This window comes from Eriocheir sinensis, unplaced genomic scaffold, assembly GCF_024679095.1.
Source record: "Eriocheir sinensis breed Jianghai 21 unplaced genomic scaffold, ASM2467909v1 Scaffold584, whole genome shotgun sequence".
NCBI lineage: Eukaryota > Metazoa > Arthropoda > Malacostraca > Decapoda > Varunidae > Eriocheir > Eriocheir sinensis.
In genome coordinates, this window is record NW_026111925.1 from 5,001 (window position 1) to 26,352 (window position 21,352).

General features: G+C 43.5%; 1 protein-coding gene across 1 annotated transcript; it reads left to right on the forward strand.

Moving 5' to 3' along the window:
* Positions 1 to 2,441: 2,441 nt before the first annotated feature.
* LOC126993216 (brachyurin-like) lies at positions 2,442 to 19,264 on the forward strand (the record flags this gene model as incomplete). Its single annotated transcript, XM_050852088.1, is given in 6 exon segments — positions 2,442 to 2,529; positions 4,386 to 4,524; positions 11,987 to 12,153; positions 18,488 to 18,574; positions 18,697 to 18,836; positions 18,940 to 19,264. Coding segments are annotated over 6 exon segments (777 nt in total), but the record flags the coding sequence as incomplete, so codon positions are not given.
* Positions 19,265 to 21,352: the final 2,088 nt, after the last annotated feature.

Consider the following 21,352-nt stretch of genomic DNA (forward strand, 5'->3'; position numbering starts at 1 on the left):
CTCCTTACCGAGTCGGCCAAAGAGGTACCCCACTCACCAAGTGGGTTATGGGAGGCTCGTTCATCAGGCATAGTCGCCGCACTACACGGCTTTCCCCCTTATGCAGATTAATTTGTGTGTGTTAACAATGTCCCTTTGAGACATACCTCCAACTCTTCCATTTTCTATTACCCTCGGAGAGCTGCCACCACTGTCATGCCCCGAGGGCTTCATTTTTCTCTTTTCTATTTTCTTTTCTTCAACACGACCTCTGCGTGTATCGAAACACACGAGAAATTAATCCAGACCAGGAGAGGGTATTCGCCGGCTGCCTGGGCTGGGATTGAACCCGCGACCAGCGTGACGAGAGAGCCACTCCCTACCGAGACGGCCAAAGATATATATATATATATATATATATATATATATATATATATATATATATATATATATATATATATATATATATATATATATATATATATATATATATATATATATATATATAAGTCGGAGTCTTCAATTGATTGTATTCAAACTTTAAGAATTCTAACTCAATCTAACTGTATGTTTGTGATATTTGTGACTCTGGTGGAAGGGAGATTCATCCTCTCACGAGTTCTGTGTTTGTGCCCACGGCTAGCAGTCAGTCCAATCCCTGATCTGGATTGATTGTGGTGAAGCCTGCAACCCTTGCTCATAAAAAAGCACACCCCCACCCACACACACACACAAAAAAAAAAAAAAAAGGTAAGGCTCATGAGTTAATCTTTGATTGTGACCTCGACTAAGTTCTGCCCTATGCTGGACCACGCAGCGGGCTCTCTCTATGGATCCGCATTGCGTGGGCCTGCTGCCTATCACAGGAGCAAGGCAAAGCCTGCGTCAAAGATAGCCCTGAATCTAAAAGGGAGTAGGGCCCTAAGCCCTCTTTTTGTTTTGAAGACTGCTGGGATGGTGGCTATATGGTGCCTACTTGAAAAACCAGGGCTTAACATTTGGAGGTTTCTGTGTGTGGTTACTTGAAACATTCTAAGCCTCTCCGAGGATCACCGACTGCCTTGCCGAGTCAGTGACCTCACAAGGCTGAAGGCGGATTTAGTGGGACTCTGAGACAGGGAGGCCTGGCAGTGGCGGGATCAGTGGCGGGAGGTGTTAACCTTCTTCTAGTCCAGCAAGACTTATCGGGTACCCTATATGCCAGTTGCAGCTATTTGTTGTTGAGGATTCCCAGTTGGAGAGCATTAAAAAATCTATAATGAGGTGAGGTTGAAGCACACTCTGGGATTTTAAATTTTGCAAGATCCAGGAGGTTGAGAATTGCAGGTTCTTGGTAATAGCAACCACAACTGCACCGCTGGACTTGGTTTAACGATGCTGAACAGGCAGTTATTGTACTAGCTAAGGAGGGTCCACACTCCACCACATCCCTGTAAGCACTCGCTGGAGGATCTGTCAGATTTGTAGTTTTTTTTTTGGAGTGCAGATTTCTTTGCAACTGATCTCAAGTTTCTGATTGCACGACTCAGGCTTCATCTCGGATGAAGAAGAATATTGAGATGTAGCCCACTATAATGTGTTTCACTGGGAGAGACCGAAAAACTTGGCCTATGCTCATGAGTATGCAGTGACATTCCTAACTCGGTCCAGTGTGTTTAGTTCCCTTGAGGATCCTGTACAACTCTGGGAGATGCAAAGGAGTGCACTGGAGAGCGCCCAAGGTCATGGAGTGCACTCATATTAGGAGAGAGTAGCGTTGATAGGGGTGAGGGTAATCAGGACCAATATAGGGCTTTGTCATGTCAGATTAGTGTTCAACTGAGGAGAGACAAGGAGAGGTGTCAGGATTCTCGCTGAGGACGTCGGGAGCCAATTCATTGAAAATGACTTTTGAACTGCCTACCGAGTTCTGAAGAAGCTCCGCTCCAAGTCTCCCTCTCAGGTTAGCCATATGGCAATCTAGTACTTTTCCTCCTGATTGGAAGAGGGGCTGGTCGTCCCTATTGGGAAAGGAAAAGGGGAGCGTCAGGATGGCAACAACTACCACGGTACGTACTACACATCTCAGTGTGCCAGGCACGGTGGCCACCGCTTGACGAATCATAGGCGCCCCACTAGCCAAGAGGGTTTTAGGGGCTTTCCGCATAGGGCGGGCCGCTACCATGTTCTCTACAATGTTCTCTACCATGCAGTGCTCCGCAGTTCATGCCAGAAAACCTTCCAGAAGTCCTGCTGTTCAAAGAAACCGGCTTTATATACAGACACGTCCTTTGTTGATACAGAAAATGCTCGTTACAAACGAGGTGAGAATATAATATTATGAAAGAAAAAAGCCAAATGACCTACTTCAAACCACATATTATGTTGCCTTACTATGAATGAAAGGAAGACCGCCATCATTACAACAGAGGGGAACTTACCTTCATGTAATCAGGTAACTAACTTATGGTGTCTCTCTTCAGAACGGAAACCCGGCGGCGGGAAAAGAATGGATCTGGAAGTCCCGCATGCCTGTCCTCACCCCCGAAGGCACCATCAGCAGGCCAGCCAGTAGGTGGAGTGAAAGGCTTCCTGTTGATGCAGAATGTAGCATGCTTCAGGGTTGACGGATACGAACACAGATTAACCACTGAATTCCCCTAATAACGTCACCAGATTCATTAATAGTTGGAATAGATACCATGTTCCCAAGACAAAGTTCGCAATCTTTCAAATATTGGATTATTTTTTTCCTAGGAGTCTGGGCACATCTTGGATAGCGTTAATTTGCCGCCACCTTAAGGATGTAGTCGCCAGGCCTGCCCCTTGGTAACAGCCAGGGATACATACCTACATATATACAGGGACTACTGGTGCTGCCACCCCAGGATTTTCATTGTTTTTCCCATTTTAACCCCTCCTAGCACTATTTCTTTTTTAGCTCAAGTGATATGAACCGTTACTGAATTGACACAAGTAGCCAATAGAATTCGCCTTAAAGGAGTTATTGGGGTGTTTGGTGTGGTGATTGTTCCGAGGCTTGCGCATGGATGTGACTGCTAACAATTATGGCTGCGGTCCCACCCTGGCCTCTTGCGCCTAGCTCGCACACTTCCATCAGCACATCATCACACTTGTCTACGTAAGCCCTTACAGACACTGGTTATAGTGATGAAAATGTTACACAGCAGCACACCCGCTACTTCAAACAACAGACCATGAGAACTTGTGACTTACATATGGGAGATCTGTCCGCGACTTAGGATTAGACACTAAGGATCGAGAGTGCACCGAGCGTTGTTTTACTACAATCAATCGCGCATCATTTGTAACTCCCAAGGAGAGACTATACTGAGTCTCCTTGATAACTCCTGACCCAAGCGGTACCAAGCATGAAGGCCGAACTGCGGGAATGTTCATATCACGTACATCGTTGAGTGCTATCTTAAAGTTTACTGTACTAATCTGCATGATTGACCATTCGTGCAGGTTGGCCATCGTGCACTGTATCATTTTGATACCACTCATTGCTGTGTTTCCATGTAAATCGGGAGTCACATACTACGCTAGATGTATATTTTTACTGTCCCTTATGATCCTTGGTCCTGCTCAGATCACCCATTAGCTCATGATTTCTCGCACTCTACAGTTTAAAATAGCATATCTGTGGTTGTGTGATAATTTTGCCTCTATAACCAGTACCCGTAGTGTTAAAGGTTACCTTTGACGGTTCTGATGATGTTTTGACCGACGGAATCAGGTGTGTAAGCCTGGCGTGGGGGCGGTAGCCTCCAAACTCAAGCCTCGGAACAATGATCACCCAAAACACCTCACCAAGCCCTTTAGGGTGAGTTTTATATGTCATATATCTTTAATTGGGATCCTTATATTATTTCAGCTGAAAACATGTTGATAGGAAGGATTCCTAATGGGAACGAATGGGTGAAAGTCCTGGACTGGCAGCATCAATCAAGGCTTTAGTCGTGTATTTCAATGTCACGCTGCACGCAAATGTTGTTTCCGTTAATAATGGCTTTTTCAGGATCATTATTGGCGAGATCCTACACTAGATTTTTTACTGCCAAATCAGTCCAAACCTGTTAATAAAACCAAATGGGAACCCTGACGTGCTCAATATACTACAGTAAGAAAAAGCAGTATTGCATAATTAGTGTTATTCTAAAAATATTTGTTTACCCATCAAAAGTACGTAACTTGGTTATGCGATGTGCTCAGTCAAATAGGCTGAGAAATTACTACAGCCTGTTGCATAATTGAAATTAAGACTTTCGTGGATAAAATAATAATTTGTTGAATCAGCAAGGGCCAGTCGAGGAGCTTGAGAAATCACTATTGTACAATCAAGGCTGTACTGGTTGAAACACTGGTTTCTTGACTACTTAAACTTGACTGGTGTTTACGTCCAGCTCGCATCGTGGGCGGGAGTGAGGCGGTGCCCCACTCATGGCCTCATCAGGTGGGTCTCTTCATCGACAACATGTACTTCTGCGGCGGTTCCCTGATTTCCAACGAGTGGGTTCTGACTGCTGCTCACTGCACTGACGGGTGAGTCAATTAAACATTTTATTTGTTTTACATGTATTGATAACAAGAGAAAGCTTTCACTTCAAGTTTATGAATGTAACTACAACTCAAGCGCTTTCTAGGATTGGCCAACTACCTGTATTCAGACTCAGCAAAGAATTAAGTCCGGTTGGGCGTAGCCCGCTCGGGGAGTACCCGCTGCCGTCGCCTCCGCTACCACTTTCGGCTTCTTGCTTAATTTTGAGCAATGTAGGAATTTCATGCCTTTCGTAGCATCTTAATTAGACAGTCCTTCTGAACACACGCTTGTCGAAATCTTCGAGATCCGTTACAGTTGCACTGCGCTTACTTGTCGGTGACGAGAATGCAAGTTGTTATTATTATTATTATTATTATTATTATTATTATTATTATTATTATTATTATTATTATTATGATAAGCTACCAAAGTTTCACTTCAGGGTGCAGATACAACAAGTTGAACCACAAAAAAATACCAAAAGGTGCTGGAGAGAAGCTAAGACAACGAATAGTTAAGAAACTGGTCAGTCAAAGCCAAAAGGAGGAAAAATAAAATTACTGTTTCAAAAAGACTTTCACACGAGACTTAAATGTAGAAATGTCGGCAGAAAGGACAATCTCATTGGGTAGCTGTTTCCATAAATTTGTCAACGACGGAAGAAAACATCGTGAGAATTGTGTCGTAAAAAATTCATAGGATTAAAAGCAAGATCGTTTTGACTAAGAGCAAACCTCGTGACCCGGGCAGTAGTAAAAGGATTATGCAAAGCATTGTGTAAGGGATGCCGATTATTCTAAAAAACTTCAAATAAAATGCTAAGGGCACCAACCTGTCGCCAGTGATCAAGATCAAGAACAAGTGCCGGAAAAGTAAATTAATTTAATTAATAGCTCTGTCAACTCTCTTTAAATGGCAATAGGCAGCAGACATCCAAACAGGAGCACAATACTCAAAGTGGGGCAAAATGAATGCATAAAAAGATTTGATTACAGTTGGGTCACAAGCAAATATTTTGAAGCACTTACGAAGTAAGCCTGTCTTCTATGCAATAGTGGAAGACATGGAAAGGATATGCTTCTCAAATGTCAGTTTAGAATCAGGAGCGACTCCCAACAAAATGGATACTAGAAACATCCTTAATCTGTTCACCAAAAATATGCAAACAAGGATGAGGAGGATTCAAGGTACGGGATCTACTGATGGTAATGGAATGCGTTTTATTAGCATTAAGCTTCATGCCTCAAAGGCATCATCAGCATATGAAATAAGCTTGTTTTCGAGGTTAATGCCCAAGTCAGAAATAAAAAATATATATTTAAAAAATAAAGGTCCAAGGACACTGCCCTGAGGAACACCAGAAACAACAGTTAGAGAAGCAGAGCAGGCACCATCAACAATCACACACTGTAATCGATTAGTTAAAAATTCTTTAAAAATACTGAGAAGACTTCCACCAATACCAAGAAGTTGTAGTTTAAAAATTAGAGCTCTATGATTCACAACATCAAAAGCAGAACTAAAATCAATAGCAACAACTCGAGACTCATGCCCACGATCTGAAGAAGACTGCAGGTCATGAGACAGTCAAGAGAGCGTCACATGTTCGCAAACCCTTACGGAATCCGAACTGAGAATCAGGTAAATGATTGAATTTATCACAGTATATGGAAAGCCGTTTAGCCAAAAGCCTCTCAAAGATCTTAGAGAGGAAAGGAGTAATATAAATTGGGCGGTACTCAGTAGGAAAAATTGAAGCTGAGGCTCCCTTCGGGATGGGGATGATGTTGGCCTTGCGCCAACAAGAAGGAAAACTACCAGACTTCAGCAGTAACCTAAATACTACAGCATGTTTTGGTGTTAAGAACGTAGCAATCTTCTTAATTATAGAATAGAGGAAAAAAAACCCATCTGGGTCCGTCCCACCATATATATCAAGATCTAGAAGGTAATTTTTTTAATTCACTGTATCTAAATGCAACTGAGCTAAGTTTTGGAAAAAGGAAACAAGTCAAAGGTAGTGATAATTCATCATCACACTGTTTGTTATAAAAATATCAGCAAGTAAATAAGCCTTTCTTAAAGGATCAAAGGACATTGAACCATCAGACTCGCGTAATGGAGGCATGTTAGAATCGACACCAAACAAGAAGGATTTAAGAGAAGCCCACCACTTGTGTGGATGACCCACATATTTTTACCAAACAGTTTCGGTGGACACTGGCACCACCTTCAGTGGTGTGAAGGAAGAGCAGAAGTAGGTATAGTGATTAACAATTCTTCTTGTATACAAAATAAAAAGTCTGGAGTCTTGTAATTCCTGTTCGGATGATCTTCTGTTGAAAGAAGTTAAATAATCCAAAGTACAGTCATCTGCGTACGAGTGGACAGGACAGATTATTCTGGAAAGAAGATCATTGAATATCAGAAAGAGAGTGGGAGCCAAGACTGAGCCCTGCGGGGCACTATTGTTGATAGATTGGAAGTTTGGAACGTGTTGTCGATCTAAAACAATTTGGATTTCTCCAAATCCGTAAAATCATTTAGAATTATGAAACATTCGATCGGTTTTCCTCAGAGGTGACGTTTTCCGATAGAGAACAACTCAAGGGATGAAAGCCTTTCGTTGTACCGTAAGGTTTGTTCCGCAGGTAGGAGATCATCTTTGTTGTCCTACGTTGAACACCTTCTAATTTAACTTTGTCCTTTGCGTGGTGGGGAGACCAAATTCTAAATGGGGTATAACTAAACTATTGTCCAGTGGAAGCATAACATGTTTATAAGACGTTCCTCTTAATGAAGCCCAGCATTCTGTTCACTTTGCACTGCTGTGACGATTTGAGTTTTGACTCGATTTTGACACTCAAGTCTTTGGCACACTGAACGCTTTTGAGTTTCACGTCTCGCACTTCGTAATCGAAACTTCTTTTTTACCTACCAATGTAGAGAATCTTGCAGTCATCTATATTAATTAAAGGGCATCTCCTATCTATCAGACCAGGCTGAAATTTTATGCGATCTTCTTGGAGGCTTTGTCTGTCTTCGTAAGTGAGGACCAAATTAATAATGTCTGTGTGGTCGACAAATTACACTAATGAGACTACTGAGTCCAACTTCTATGTCATTGATGTAATTTATAAACAGCACTGGGCCAAGAACTGAGCCCTGAGGGACACCACTCGTGACAGGCGCCCACTCTGAGTTAATTCCATCGATCACCACTCTGCATTTCATGTGTGGGGGGGCTCCACTCACACAGCTCTTCTGGACAGAGTGGAGTCTAAGGCTCTTCGTCTCATCAGCTCTCCTCCTCCAACTGGTAGTTTTCTACCTCTTAAATTCCGTCGCGATGTTGCTTCTCTTTCTATCATCTATCGCTATTTTCACGCTGACTGCTCTTCTGAACTTGCTAACTGCATGCCTCCCACCCTCCCGCGGCCCCGCTGCACACGACTTTCTACTCCTGCTCATCCCTATACTGTCCAAACCCCTTAGGCAAGAGTTAACCAGCATCTTCACTCTTTCATCCCTCACGCTGGTAAACTCTGGAACAATCTTCCTTCATCTGTATTTCCTCCTACCTACGACTTGAACTCTTTCAAGAGGAGGGTATCAGGACACCTCTCCTCCCGAAATTGACCTCTCTTTCGGCCACCTCTTTTGATTCTTTTTTGTAGGAGCAGCGAGTAGCGGGCTTTTTTATTATTGTTTCCTTTTTTTGTGCCCTTGAGCTGTCTCCTTTGTCGTAAAAAATATAAAAAATTGCGATCCATTGGTGTATTTTACCGACAGTACCTAGATGCTTTATTTTATAAAGTATATAATTTATGGTTTGGGTCGTTATCCAATGCTTTCTGAAAGTTCAGAAAGACTTCGTCCACTGATTTGGTTACGTCATAAACTGTGAAGGGGTCGTTACAAAAGGTCAACAAATAGGATCTCTTGTTACGGAGGCCATGTTGAGAATCCTTCATCAATAAGTGGCTTTCAAGGTAACTCATTATTTTGTCTACTTATGCTCTCGAGTACCTTACCTATTACTGAAATTTGACTAATGTGCCAATTACCCGGTGCTCTTTGTCACCTTTCTTCAAAATTGGTGTTACGTTAGTCATTTTCTAATCTGAAGGGACGATGCCTTGTCGCAGGGACATTTTGAGTTGTGAGAGGAGAGTATTTTTTTTTCTTTATGTAGTATAGGATACATTGTCAGGTCCTGGACTTGTATTTGTTTTAAGGGACTGGAGAGCACTAAGGACTCAATCGGAAGTTATTACAAAGTCGAGCAAGGTCTGAGTGGAATTATCGTTAATACTTTTGTCATCGCCTATGTTGGAGGTAGTAGTGGAAGGACTTAAAGTATTGAATACCGAGGAAAATTAATTGTTCAATAACTTCGCAACACGCTGACTTTCGGTTACTAATTTACCATCGCTGTGAGTTAAGGGCCCAATCCCACCTCTGATCGCCTTTTACAGCTTTACAGTTGGAGGCAATATTTCCATCGTACCTATATACCCTTTGCCTGACTCACTAGTCATTTCACCCGTCGCCTGCTTCATGATAAATTTAATATTCTCAGGTGTGTTTTGTACTTTCTTTAGCCTGTAAAACAAATTTATCTTCTTAACTGAATGTTTGATTTCGATGCTAAACCATGATTGAATTTTATTAGTGTTACGTCGCTTCTCGCCAAACGGGACAAATGTGTTCTGCTGAGTAATTGATTTTGAAAGTTTAGTCACGCTTCCTCTACGTTTGAATAATATTATAGCTACATTTGTTATTTTTTGTGGGATTATTTACGGAATTTGCACTTTTGAAATTAGGCACCATCATCTTGTTTTCGGTCACTGTTGTTTGAGCTTCAATGTCAGCGTGCACTAATTTGTTGTTGCAAGAACCAAGATGTTCTCCTACCGTAACATTACTGACTAGATTATCTTGGGTTACTATATCAATGTTTATTGTGTTATTTAATCGAGTTGGTTCAGTAACTATGACAGGTAATTATCCTCTAAAAATTCAAGCCTGTGTGACTCAGCTTCTGTACTGGAGAGTGACGTCCAATCAATATGAGTGATATTAAAGTCTCCTATTAGAACTGAGTAGCTGTTTAGTGATTGTTGCAAGCGCTATACATTTTAATATCATCATCGAGTGATTGACCCGCAGACCTGAACTTGAGGGATGTGTTTAATTCATCTTTTACAGTATTGACTCTCAATGAGAGAGAGAGAGAGAGAGAGAGAGAGAGAGAGAGAGAGAGAGAGAGAGAGAGAGAGTGTGTGTGTGTGTATGTGTATGTAATTCACCACGGCCTGATCACGAGTTGGGTTCGCTTCCGCCAGCAGGTACCCTCCCGACGAGAGCAAGTGCTCATTATCGTCGATCTCTAGGTACTCCCAGGACCTCACACACCACACACCCCATCCCCCTTGCTCAAAGGGGGACAGTAACTACTCCTAGTCAACCCAAAGAATCCGGCCTGAGCGGGGCTCGAGCCCCCGCCCTGTCAGACCGTGAAGCCTGGCAGCGCAGCGCTCTAAACAGTGGGTTTTTTTTTTTTTTTTTTTTTTTACAACAAAGGAGACAGCTCAAGGGCACAAAAAAAGGGAAAAAAAAAAAAAAAAAGCCCACTACTCGCTGCTCCTAAAAAAAAGAATCAAAAGAGGTGGCCGAAAGTGAAGGTCAATTTCGAGAGGAGAGGTGTCCTGATACCCTCCTCTTGAAAGAGTTCAAGTCGTAGGCAGGAGGAAATACAGATGAAGGAAGATTGTTCCAGAGTTTACCAGCGTGAGGGATGAAAGAGTGAAGATGCTGGTTAACTCTTGCATAAGGGGTTTGGACAGTATAGGGATGAGCATAAGTAGAAAGTCGTGTGCAGCGGGGCCGCGGGAGAGGGGGAGGCATGCAGTTAGCAAGTTCAGAAGAGCAGTCAGCGTGGAAATATCGGTAGAAGATAGAAAGAGAGGCAACATCGCGACGGAATTTAAGAGGTAGAAGACTATCAGTAGGAGGAGGAGAGCTGATGAGACGAAGAGCCTTAGACTCCACTCTGTCCAGAAGAGCTGTGTGAGTGGAGCCTCCCCACACGTGAGATGCGTACTCCATACGAAGGCGGACAAGACCCCTGTATATGGATAGCAACTGTGCGGGGGAGAAGAACTGGCGGAGACGATACAGAACGCCCAACCACGAGGAAGCTGATTTAGCGAGAGAGGAGATATGAAGTTTCCAGTTGAGATTTTGAGTTAAGGATATACCGAGGATATCTAGTGTTGAAGAAGGTGACAGCTGAGTGTTGTCGAAGAATAGGGGCTAAGTGTTTGGAAGATTGTGTCGAGTTGATTGGTGGAGAAACTAAGTTTTTGAGGCATTGAAGGACACAAGGTTCTTTTTACCCCAATCGGAAATGATAGCAAGGTTTGAGGTTCAGCGTTCTGCAGCCTCCAGTCTGGAGTCGTGTACTTCCTGTTGAGAGGGTCTTCTATTGAAAGAAGTTGAATAATGCAGAGTGGAGTCGTCGGCGTATGAGTGGACAGGACAGTTTGTTATGGAAAGAAGATCATTGATGAATAACAGGAAGAGAGTGGGTGATAGGACAGAGCCTTGTGAAACACTACTGTTGATAGGTTTAGGGGAAGAACAGTGACCGTCTACCACCGCAGAGATAGAACGGTCGGAAAGGAAATTGGAGATAAAGGAACAGAGAGAGAGATAGAATCCGAAAGAGGGCAGTTTAGAAAGCAAAGACTTGTGCCAGACTCTATCGAAGGCTTTCGATATGTCTAGCGCAACTGAGAAAGTTTCACCGAAACGGCTGAGAGGATGACCAAGAGTCAGTTAAGAGAGCAAGAAGATCGCCAGTAGAACGCCCCTTGCGGAACCCATACTGGCGATCAGATAGAAGGTTAGAAGTGGAAAGGTGCTTTTGAATCTTCCGGTTAAGGATTGATTCAAAAGCTTTAGATAGACAAGAAAGTAAAGCTATAGGACGGTAGTTTGAGGGATTGGAGCGGTCACCCTTCTTGGGCACAGGCTGTACAAAGGCATACTTCCAGCAGGAAGGAAAGGTAGACGTTGATAGGCAGAGACTAAAGAGTTTGACCAGGCAGGGTGTCAGCACGGAAGTGTGTGTGTGTGTGTGTGTGTGTGTGTGTGTGTGTGTGTGTGTGTGAGTGAATATTCCGGGGTATGCGACAGTGCTGTGGAGAAGCTGGGACCCACCCAAACGGACTCCATATTAATAACATTTTGTATCTGACTATAATATCATGCTTAACTCTTTTTGATACCCTCTGTGCTCTTTTCTATGGGAAAGTAGCACGTCGTGGACTTTTTTCTATTTTCTTTTTCTTTTGGTCTACTCCCTATGCCATAAAATGCTGATAAGTTTCTAATGATAAAACAGGCCACTACACTGTTGGCCTTTTCATTACTAACGTGGTTCCTTTCCTGTAGCGCTGGTTTCGTCGAAGTTGTGATGGGCGCCCACTACATCAGGCAAAATGAGGACACACAGGTCTCCATGACCTCCACTGACTTCATGGTGCATGAGCAGTGGGATCCCAACACCCTGAATAACGACATCTCGGTGATCAGGCTGCCCTCCCCCGTCACCTTCAACGGTCAGTATATCGGAACACTAGTTCCCAAACTGTCTTTAAAGTGAGGAGTGAAAGATGTTGCTTGTGAAAAATTAATTGGGGCTTCACGGAACGAATTATGAATTGTTCGGATACAAAATGATGACACGCTTCGAAGTTGGAAAGACTTCCTAACCCCAACCACCATCAAATAACTATACTCACGTGATCCCATGTGGTAGATCAGCGTGGAGCGGTACAAATATATTAATTCCCTATATAATGGATCCACTATACTATAGCTGACGCCCCAGCCCCGCACTGTGGACATGACTTCTACTCAGAAGGCACGGGTTCGATCCCCGGCACTCAGTGGTGTTCATTACACGGGAAGACTGTATAAGTTTATCACTGATTTCATTCAGAATCTGTCTTAGTAAGAATAATTAGTCCCCATCAGGGGCGTATTTAGGACCTTGAAACATCGGGGGCTTAGCCCAACACAAAATGCTGAGTGGTTGGAGGCGAGAGAAGCGAGGAGTTTTTAGGGTAATTCTGAGCCCTCTCTGACACACATTAGGGCCAATTAATGTGTTATTGTATTTAGCAGTACCTAACACTGAAAATATGGCGTGTGTCATAATAAAACTTTCAAGGTCATTATCAAATTATGGTTAAGCATAAGCACATTTAAGTGCTTAAGACTGATGTATCATACATATAAATGTATTGTACAGAAAACTTTTTTTTTTTTTTTGCTCCACTCACCTAAAAAAAAAAAAAAAAATCAGCCTTTAATAGACGTATTAATTGTTTACGCCGTTGTCACAGCCTAGGTAATCATATCACGATAGTGTAAATAAAGTAGCCTGTCAGGTTTCACCTCATGCAGCCCACCACTCTACTACTACATTTTATGTATTTGGAAGCTGGTTTTTACTCCTGCCATGTCATCAGTTCCTGCAGGCTGCAAGTTATTTAAAACAAAGTTAAAGACGCATTAAAAGCTTCTTTTACTGTTATGGTTTTAATTTATTTTTATATCAACGGAGTTCGATCTCGCGTAATTGTCACTAACTGATGACCACAGGTCTTCAGCAAAATATCAATAAAAAGACCTCTTGAAATTCGCTAATAATAACCGGATCCTTTGGAAATCAGAAAAATTACGGTCCCTCGTTCCACTTCGAACTGCTGAATGCTGGAGCAATTCGGTGCAATGTGCACATTTCCCATCATTACAAAATAAATAATAACCATATTTTTTTAAGGAGTTAGTGTGCCTTGTGTGGCAAAAAGAACCCTCAGCTAGACAATGAGTATTTGCTAGCTGGCTAAAGAGCCCTCTGCTTCACCAACCTGAGCTAACAATGTAAAGGCAGCGGTAGTCTCCCGTCCTGACTCATCTGCAGTTACAGCAACAGCAGGAAGTAACTCTTCCTCCTCCTGCTCTTGCCTTGGAGGCTGCACCTAATTGCCTTGGTCCCCTTTCTTTTTGAAAAGCTTCTCATATTCATAGCCTCAGACTCAGGCCTTGCTCGCTACTACCAATCAACAAGCTCTCTCGTTCACACGTGTGCGCGGGCCGGCGCGGGCTGGCGCAAGGCACCACTGCCTGACTGATGGCCGACTGGCGAGTGGCCGTGAATACGTGATAGAAACATGAACCGGACGGGATCAAACCGTGTGATCTCCGTATGAGATCTATCAAATCTAATTTATAGTACTAAAGCCCCGTTCACACTGTGCCGACTCTGGGCCAAGACAACCCACGACTCTAGGGTACACGAGGTCTTGGGTGTTGATGTGAAAGGGTTGGGCATGTCTTGAAAGAGGTCTTGATACTGCTGTGCCGACGTCGTGACGGGAGTCTGGAGTCGTGAGGGGTAGCGCAAAAAAGTATTCCATGCTAAACTTTCACGACAAGAGTCGGCAAGAGTCTGGACCAACCGTCACTTCGGTTGAGGTCTGGGGCAGTCGTGACGACTGTCGTCAACAGTCTTGGCTTGTCTTGAGACAGTCGTCACGACTGTCGGAGCCATTTTTCAAATTTTTATCGTTTCCTGTCGGAACAGTGGTCTGTGCTTACTATTTAAGAATGATGAGGGACTGTCGTGACGACAGTCTTCGCCTAATGAAGGACGTTCGTGACGACTGTCGGCTCAGAAATACTGGCCAACACTGCCGCCATCAAGAAAGTTATATATTTATTTTGCAATCACAAGCACAATAACAACTGGGCATGGTTACGTTTCACTGGCACAAACTTGGGAGCCGCACAGTACGCATGCACGCACTCCTTTTGCCTCGATCTCTCTTGTGTTGAATGACACAACTAGGGTTGCCACCCTGAGGTCAGAAAAATGTGGAATGCAACATTTCACTCTCGAATACGGAATGGATCCATATTTAAAGGAACGGGTGGCAACCCTAAAATTTCTCGAGCATGCAATGAGTGACAGTCGCAGTCGCAGCACGCTGCTGGTGGAGGCAAGAGGGAAGGGGGAGGGACGTTACGTCGCGTATTTTACACGTTTTTTAGGACGAATCTTTGACAAATTTTACGGGCTGGTTTTGTGATTAACCGAAAAATGCGCTCACTACAATTTTAAGATATTGAATTTTATCAGCTTCACCAATCAAATAATAAAATACCGTACGGAACATATACCGTTCCGTATTGGTTCAAAACGGAACGATACATTTCATTCTCGAATACAGAGCGATTCCGTATTTTAAGGAACGGCAAGACAGTCGCGAAGACGGTCAGGAAGACTGTCGGCCAACTCCTTGGCAACTGTCGGCCAGCTAGTCGGCCAACCAGTTGACAGACAATCTGGAACACTGTCGTCAAGACCGTCAAGATTGTCGGTCAATCGGTCGGCAGATTCGTGGTTGTCATAGACATGGCGCCATTTCAAAAATTGACCGTTGAGACTCATCTTGAGACTAGTTGGCAGCATGCCGCAGACATTCTGCCAACTAATTGGCCGAATGTCCCAGACAGTCGGCAGTCATGGTAGCCGACACCAAGACGCCAAAAAATTCTTGGAGCGTGGGAGCCGACTTGTCAAATCCAGTAGTCGCTGGGTTGTCTTGGCCCAGATTCGGCACAGTGTGAACGGGACTTAACAGCTTAACAAGAATTAACATTCTGTATTGGCCTGGCTGGGGCTATTCTTAAAAAAGAAAAAAAAACTGAAATCCGTGGCTATTCATAAAACATTCGGGGCTATAGCCCCGAAAGCCCAGGCCTAACTACGCCACTGTCCCCATTAACTTTTTTTCTCAATCAAATCAAAATATTACTTCTTTTGACCATTATTAGACTTTGATTAGTAAGTAAACTTTCACTGTCAACCTGCATTTCTCACCAGTAAAGTAGATATGTATCATAACATAACCGCTAGCAGCCATTTTGGAAAATGGCTGTCACAGCCATCAGGACCTGAATTTGAGATGGCCCAATATCCATATCTGTTCATAAAAGGATAGTCTACTAGTGTGCCGAATTCGATGCTTTCATCACAAAATACACAATTGTTATGCTAGATTTATCTTAGCTGCCGGACTACAGTGATGTATAATGTTTGAGTGATGATAATCATCTGTAGCACGACCACAAAACAATTACAACGTGAGGAAATATGTAATTTATCATATATAAATCCTCCTTTGCTGGACTCAAAAAGCATAAGAACATAATAATAATTTTACTCGACCATTGTTTAGTCGTGAGGAAGCCTCAAGAAGTGTTGGGGGGTGTGGCAGAGCAGCTGGGCGGGACTGACCCGCACCGGACGACACGCCGCTAGATTATTTCAAATGGTATTACTATAGGATTTGTGCCTCAAGTGTACATGACGTGAGTTAAGATTCGAAGCTTCGAAGCTTCGACACGTTACGTCTTGTTTTTTGCCACGTCAGCCAGGATTGCTGGTGTAAATATTTTCCCCGTGATTTGCCGTCGTCAATTAGAATTACATTATTATTTCCTGAAGTGCAACTCGCCCAAAATAGAGCACAATTTCTCCCAACTGACATAAATGATTCAACGGGAGGTAATTTTATATAAAAAAAAATTCCGACATTGCTAATGAATAGTAGACGACCTGCTCCCCTAGCGCTTGTCGTGGCGAGAATGATGAGTACTCTGCTTAGCTTTAAAAGGACACTACTGCTCAATGAAAACAGAGCCACCATGAATGCAAATATCCATCCACATATAACTGATAACAATGCTACAAGATTCGTCCAATATGTCAGACTTTACCGCACGTTACGTACACAGCATACATTACACACCTACGGCCAGCGTACATACATACTCGTACATCCTTGCACATGCTGCATTATTATGTTGTTTAGTTACAAAAGAAATACTAAATAGTCAACTGTTGGACATGCTTGTCTCATGGTGATAGAGCCACTTTAAAGACTAAAGCATTAGTAGGTACTCTCCTGCAGGCTGCATATGAGTTTGAGCACGGACACTTTACAGCAAACTGCAGACAACTGCTGGACTGTGGAACGATCAGTACATATCACGGGAGTAATCGGAAACTTCACTGAATACTCCATAAAACTAAGACAATGCTTGCCACTTGCATGGTCGATAAACGCACACTGTTGCTGTGTTGTCATGTGACATGCAGTTCCCGATTGGAAGGGGTAGGCAGACTGCGGGAACCCGGATGTTGTACTGGCCCGGTGTCCCGTGATGGGTTCTCACTAGACACGCTCAAGAGGCAATGGTAAGGAGTTGAGCACTGCAGCTACTACCAGCTAATAGCGTTTGCTCCCATTATTTCCTCCTTGGTAAAAGGTAAAGTTGGGAGCATACACTGTAGCAGTGCGTGGCCTCGGTGCTCATCACCGTAACATTGGCCCTTGAGCCCGTGGTGAGAGGAAGCCCATTACCCCGGGACACAGGGCCAGTGTGACATCCGGGTTACCACAGTTTACCTTCCCCAGGTTTCCCCAGGTACCCATTTATCGACCAGCCCGAGAGGGAGGATGAACAGCTGGGTGAGCTGCACGTGGACTGCTCGGGCCGGGATTCGAACCCAGGCCCGCGGAGTAGAAGCCAGGCACGCTGACCACTAGACCACGGTAAAATAAAATAAATTAAATAAAAAAAAGAAAACTTACTTTGGTTGTGGTGGAGGCGCCGTGGCGATGATCAGTGATGCCGTGATGCGCCGTGTGACTTCTTTAGACCTGTATCGCTTCATTTGGGTCCCCCTCCTCTTGACCTTCTCTTCTGCTTATGCACACACTTCGCTTTTCAATGGCGTTACACTGTTTATCTTTCCTCACAACTATTCACTACCGCACTATAATTTTCATAATGGGGATTGGGAACCCACAACAGCTGTCTCACGGCCCTTATGGTGTCCTGCTGAAAAGACGCATCTCCGGGCGTTTTCAGCCAGACGTACGATTAACAGTTCGCTCTCCAGCGCCGAGGCGGCGGGAGGTTCCGTGAGGGCTATCCTCAGAGTAATACCAAGGCAGGGATTTTCTTTCCTCCCTAGTTTATTATAACACCACTCTGTCCACGACAGTGTGGTGGATGGGAGATTGTCCACGACAGTGTGGTGGATGGGAGATTGTCCACGACAGTGTGGTGGATGGGAGATTGTCCACGACAGTGTGGTGGATGGGAGATTGTCCACGACAGTGTGGTGGATGGGAGATATATGTACGTTGTTCTCTACTCCACAAATACACGATCAATATTGATTTTTTTGACGAGATAGCCTACTGCTACATTGACTGTCATGTTATAAATCGTTCCGCATCCAGTGTTATAATGAATGACCAGTGCTGTACAATATATAAACAGCCATAAATGAGTAAAACAAGGGACGTCCTTTCAGTACCAAAGCTTGTGGGTGACTGACGTGATGTTACAGAAAGCTACTGCAGCTACTGTTTGAAATTTCGCACCACTGGTTTTGGCGGAAAACCCAGTGGTCCACTTTACCCCAGTGGTCCACTATACCCCACCGTCCCTTACTTCACTGAATACTCCATAAAACTAAGACAATGCCTGCCACTTGCATTGTCGATAAACGCACAGTTTTGCTGTATTGTCATGTGACATGCGGTTCCCTATATTCGCTCTTTCCTGCTAAATAGGGACCCAACAAGCTGATATCAATAAAATTATTTTAACGCTTCCTGTCCGCCTGGTGTTGGGTTGAATCTTCGGTATGGGAAAGTTTATTTACCCATTTTCGGGCTAGATCGTTTCCCGTGGTTCGAGATACTAAGATAAACTGTAATTAAGTGGATTCAAGTTTTTCCCTATTATAGTATGGTTTTCCTTAATAATCGTTACCCTGACTTAATTTACTCATTTCTACTGCAGAAAACATCCAGGCAGTGGCCCTGCCCAGCACAGACGTGAATGTGGGCGACATCGTGACCCCCTCAGGCTGGGGCAAGCCCTCTGATGGTAAAGCACCGCTGACCTAACTACGTAACAAAGTTTGCACATCATGAACACTGTGAATGCTTATAATACGGGACCACGTCACTTGGTGAAGTGATATAAAGGCATTGAAATCTTTCTCACAGACGCCTTGGGTACCTCCAGCGTCCTGAGGCAGGTGGACAACCCCGTCATCACCGTGTTACAGTGTGCCGGTGTCTATGGCAGCATCATCGACCAGAGGATTGTCTGCACCGACACATCGGGCGGCATGGGGACTTGCAACGTAAGATGCTTTCAGTGTCAGTGAAAAAAATGCTATGCGAGTTTTTTTCTACTATAATTACATTTACTTGTTTGTTTATCCATTAATTTATCCTTTCTTTTAGGGAGACTCTGGCGGCCCCCTGAACAAGGACGGCAAGACCTACGGCGTCACCTCTTTCGTGGCTTCCGCCGGCTGTGAGTCTGGCTACCCTGATGGCTTCACCCGCGTTGTAGAGTTCCTGGACTGGATCGAAGCCAAGACTGGAGTCACTCCCTAGATGCCTTGCACCGCGAAGTCCTTAATAAGAGAAATAGTCATGCAATACAAATCCAGTTACGTTATCCGACAACAATTGCACTCTCCAAATTGCAAAGGTATATTAATTTGATGTCCACGAACTGTCCATGTTCTGTTCGCTCTCACATCAATTAAAGGATTGAATGAAACGTAGAGGTTTTCTTTTCAAATTAGGCTCGGGAGAGGCACTGGAGAAAATCGAGAAGTCACAGTGCCAGACCTGCAGGGAAGCGCGACCAAATACATTGATTTCTCGCAACCTTGCTTCGTCTAATACTTCCAGAGACTTCTGGCACCTATCCAAAAATATCTCCAATTTCACTTCTTCATCTTTCCCCCTTCTCTTTAATCCTGCCACCAGCACTGCCATTACATCTATCTCTAAGGCTGAGCTCTTATCTCAGACTTTCTGTAAAAACTCCACTCTGGACGATTCTGGGCATATTCCTCCTACTCATACCCCCTCTGACTCCTTTATGCCTGTTATTAAGATTCTTAGGAATTGTGTTTTCTATGCCCTCTCTGGCCTCAATCCTCTGAGGGCTTATGGACCTGATGGAGTGCCTCCTATTGTCCTTAAGTGCCCGCAGGAAGCTAAACTCATCGGCCATGCATATACGCTTTTTCACCCAGTGGTGCCCCAGCTAGAAATAAAGATGATAATATATATATATATATATATATATATATATATATATATATATATATATATATATATATATATATATATATATATATATATATATATATTACAGCAGAGGAAACAGCTCAAGGGCAAAAAGCGGAAACAATAATGAAAAAAAAACGCAACTCCCTGCTCCTATAAAAGAGTTAAGAGGAGTGGCCGAGAGATAGGTCAATTTCGGGAGGAGAGGTGTACTGATACCCTCCTCTTGAAAGAGGTTAAGTCGTAGGCAGGAGAAAATTCAGATGAAGAAAGATTACATAAGAAGAACATAAGAACGCAGGAGTCTACAAGAGGCCGGTAGGCCTGTACGAGGCAGCTCCTTTGAGCCTAAGCTCCCGTGTATCTAACCCCACCTAATATCGCTGTCCATGAATTTATCTAGTCTATTTTTGAATGTGACAATTGTATTGGCACTCACCACATGACTGCTAACCCTATTCCACTCATCCACCACCCTGTTAGTAAACCAATTTTTGCCTATGTCCCTGTTGAATCTGAATTTATCCAGTTTAAACCCGTTACTTCGTGTCCTACCCGGTTCTCTTACCAACAAAACCTTATGAATGTCTCCCTTATTAAAGCCCTTCATCCATTTATAAACCTCGATCATGTTTCCACGCACCCTTCGCCTTTCTAGAGAATGCAAGTTTAACTGTTTGAGTCTTCCCTCGTATGGCAAGTTTCTCAACCCCTGAATCATCTTAGTCATTCTCCTCTGCACCGATTCTAACATTTTGATATCCATTCTATAGTAAGGTGACCAGAACTGAACCGCATAGTCAAGATGAGGTCTAACTAATGCTAAATATAGTTTGAGGAAGACTTGGGCTTCTGTTGCTTACGCTCCTTGAAATAAATCCAGTACCCTATTAGCTCGATTTCTAGCTTGAATGCATTGTGCCCTTGGACGGAGATCAGAGCTTACTAAGACCCTAAATCCCTCTCGCACCCAGACCTACTTATGAGAGTGTCATTTAAGCAATAGTTATGTGAGGGTTGTTCCTACCTACACTCAGAATACTGCACTTCCCTACATTGAACTCCATCTGCCATTTATCCTTGATCATATAATCTGTTGAGTTCACCTTGGAGAATACTAGCGTCCTGATCCGACTCAATTACTCTACCGATCTTGGTATCATCTGCAAATTTACTAACATCACTACTAATTCCTGTATCTAAGTCATTGATATAAATAATAAACAAAAGTGGACCTAATACCGAACCTTGTGGGACCCCACTCGTAACACATCCCCAGTCAGATCTTTTACCATTGATTTGCACTCTTTGCTTCCTATTGCTAAGCCACGCCTTGACCCAGTTCAAAACTTTACCCTCTACTCCGTGAGCCTGTAATTTAAGCAACAGTCGTTGGTGAGGAACTTTGTCAAACGCTTTACTAAAATCAAGATAGATTACATCATAATTTTCATCTCTGTCAACCGCCTCAAATACTTTATTGTAGAAGGACAAGAGATTGGTGAGGCATGACCTACCTTTTGTGAACCCATGCTGCGAGTCGTGAATTAAGCTATGTTTCTCTAAATGC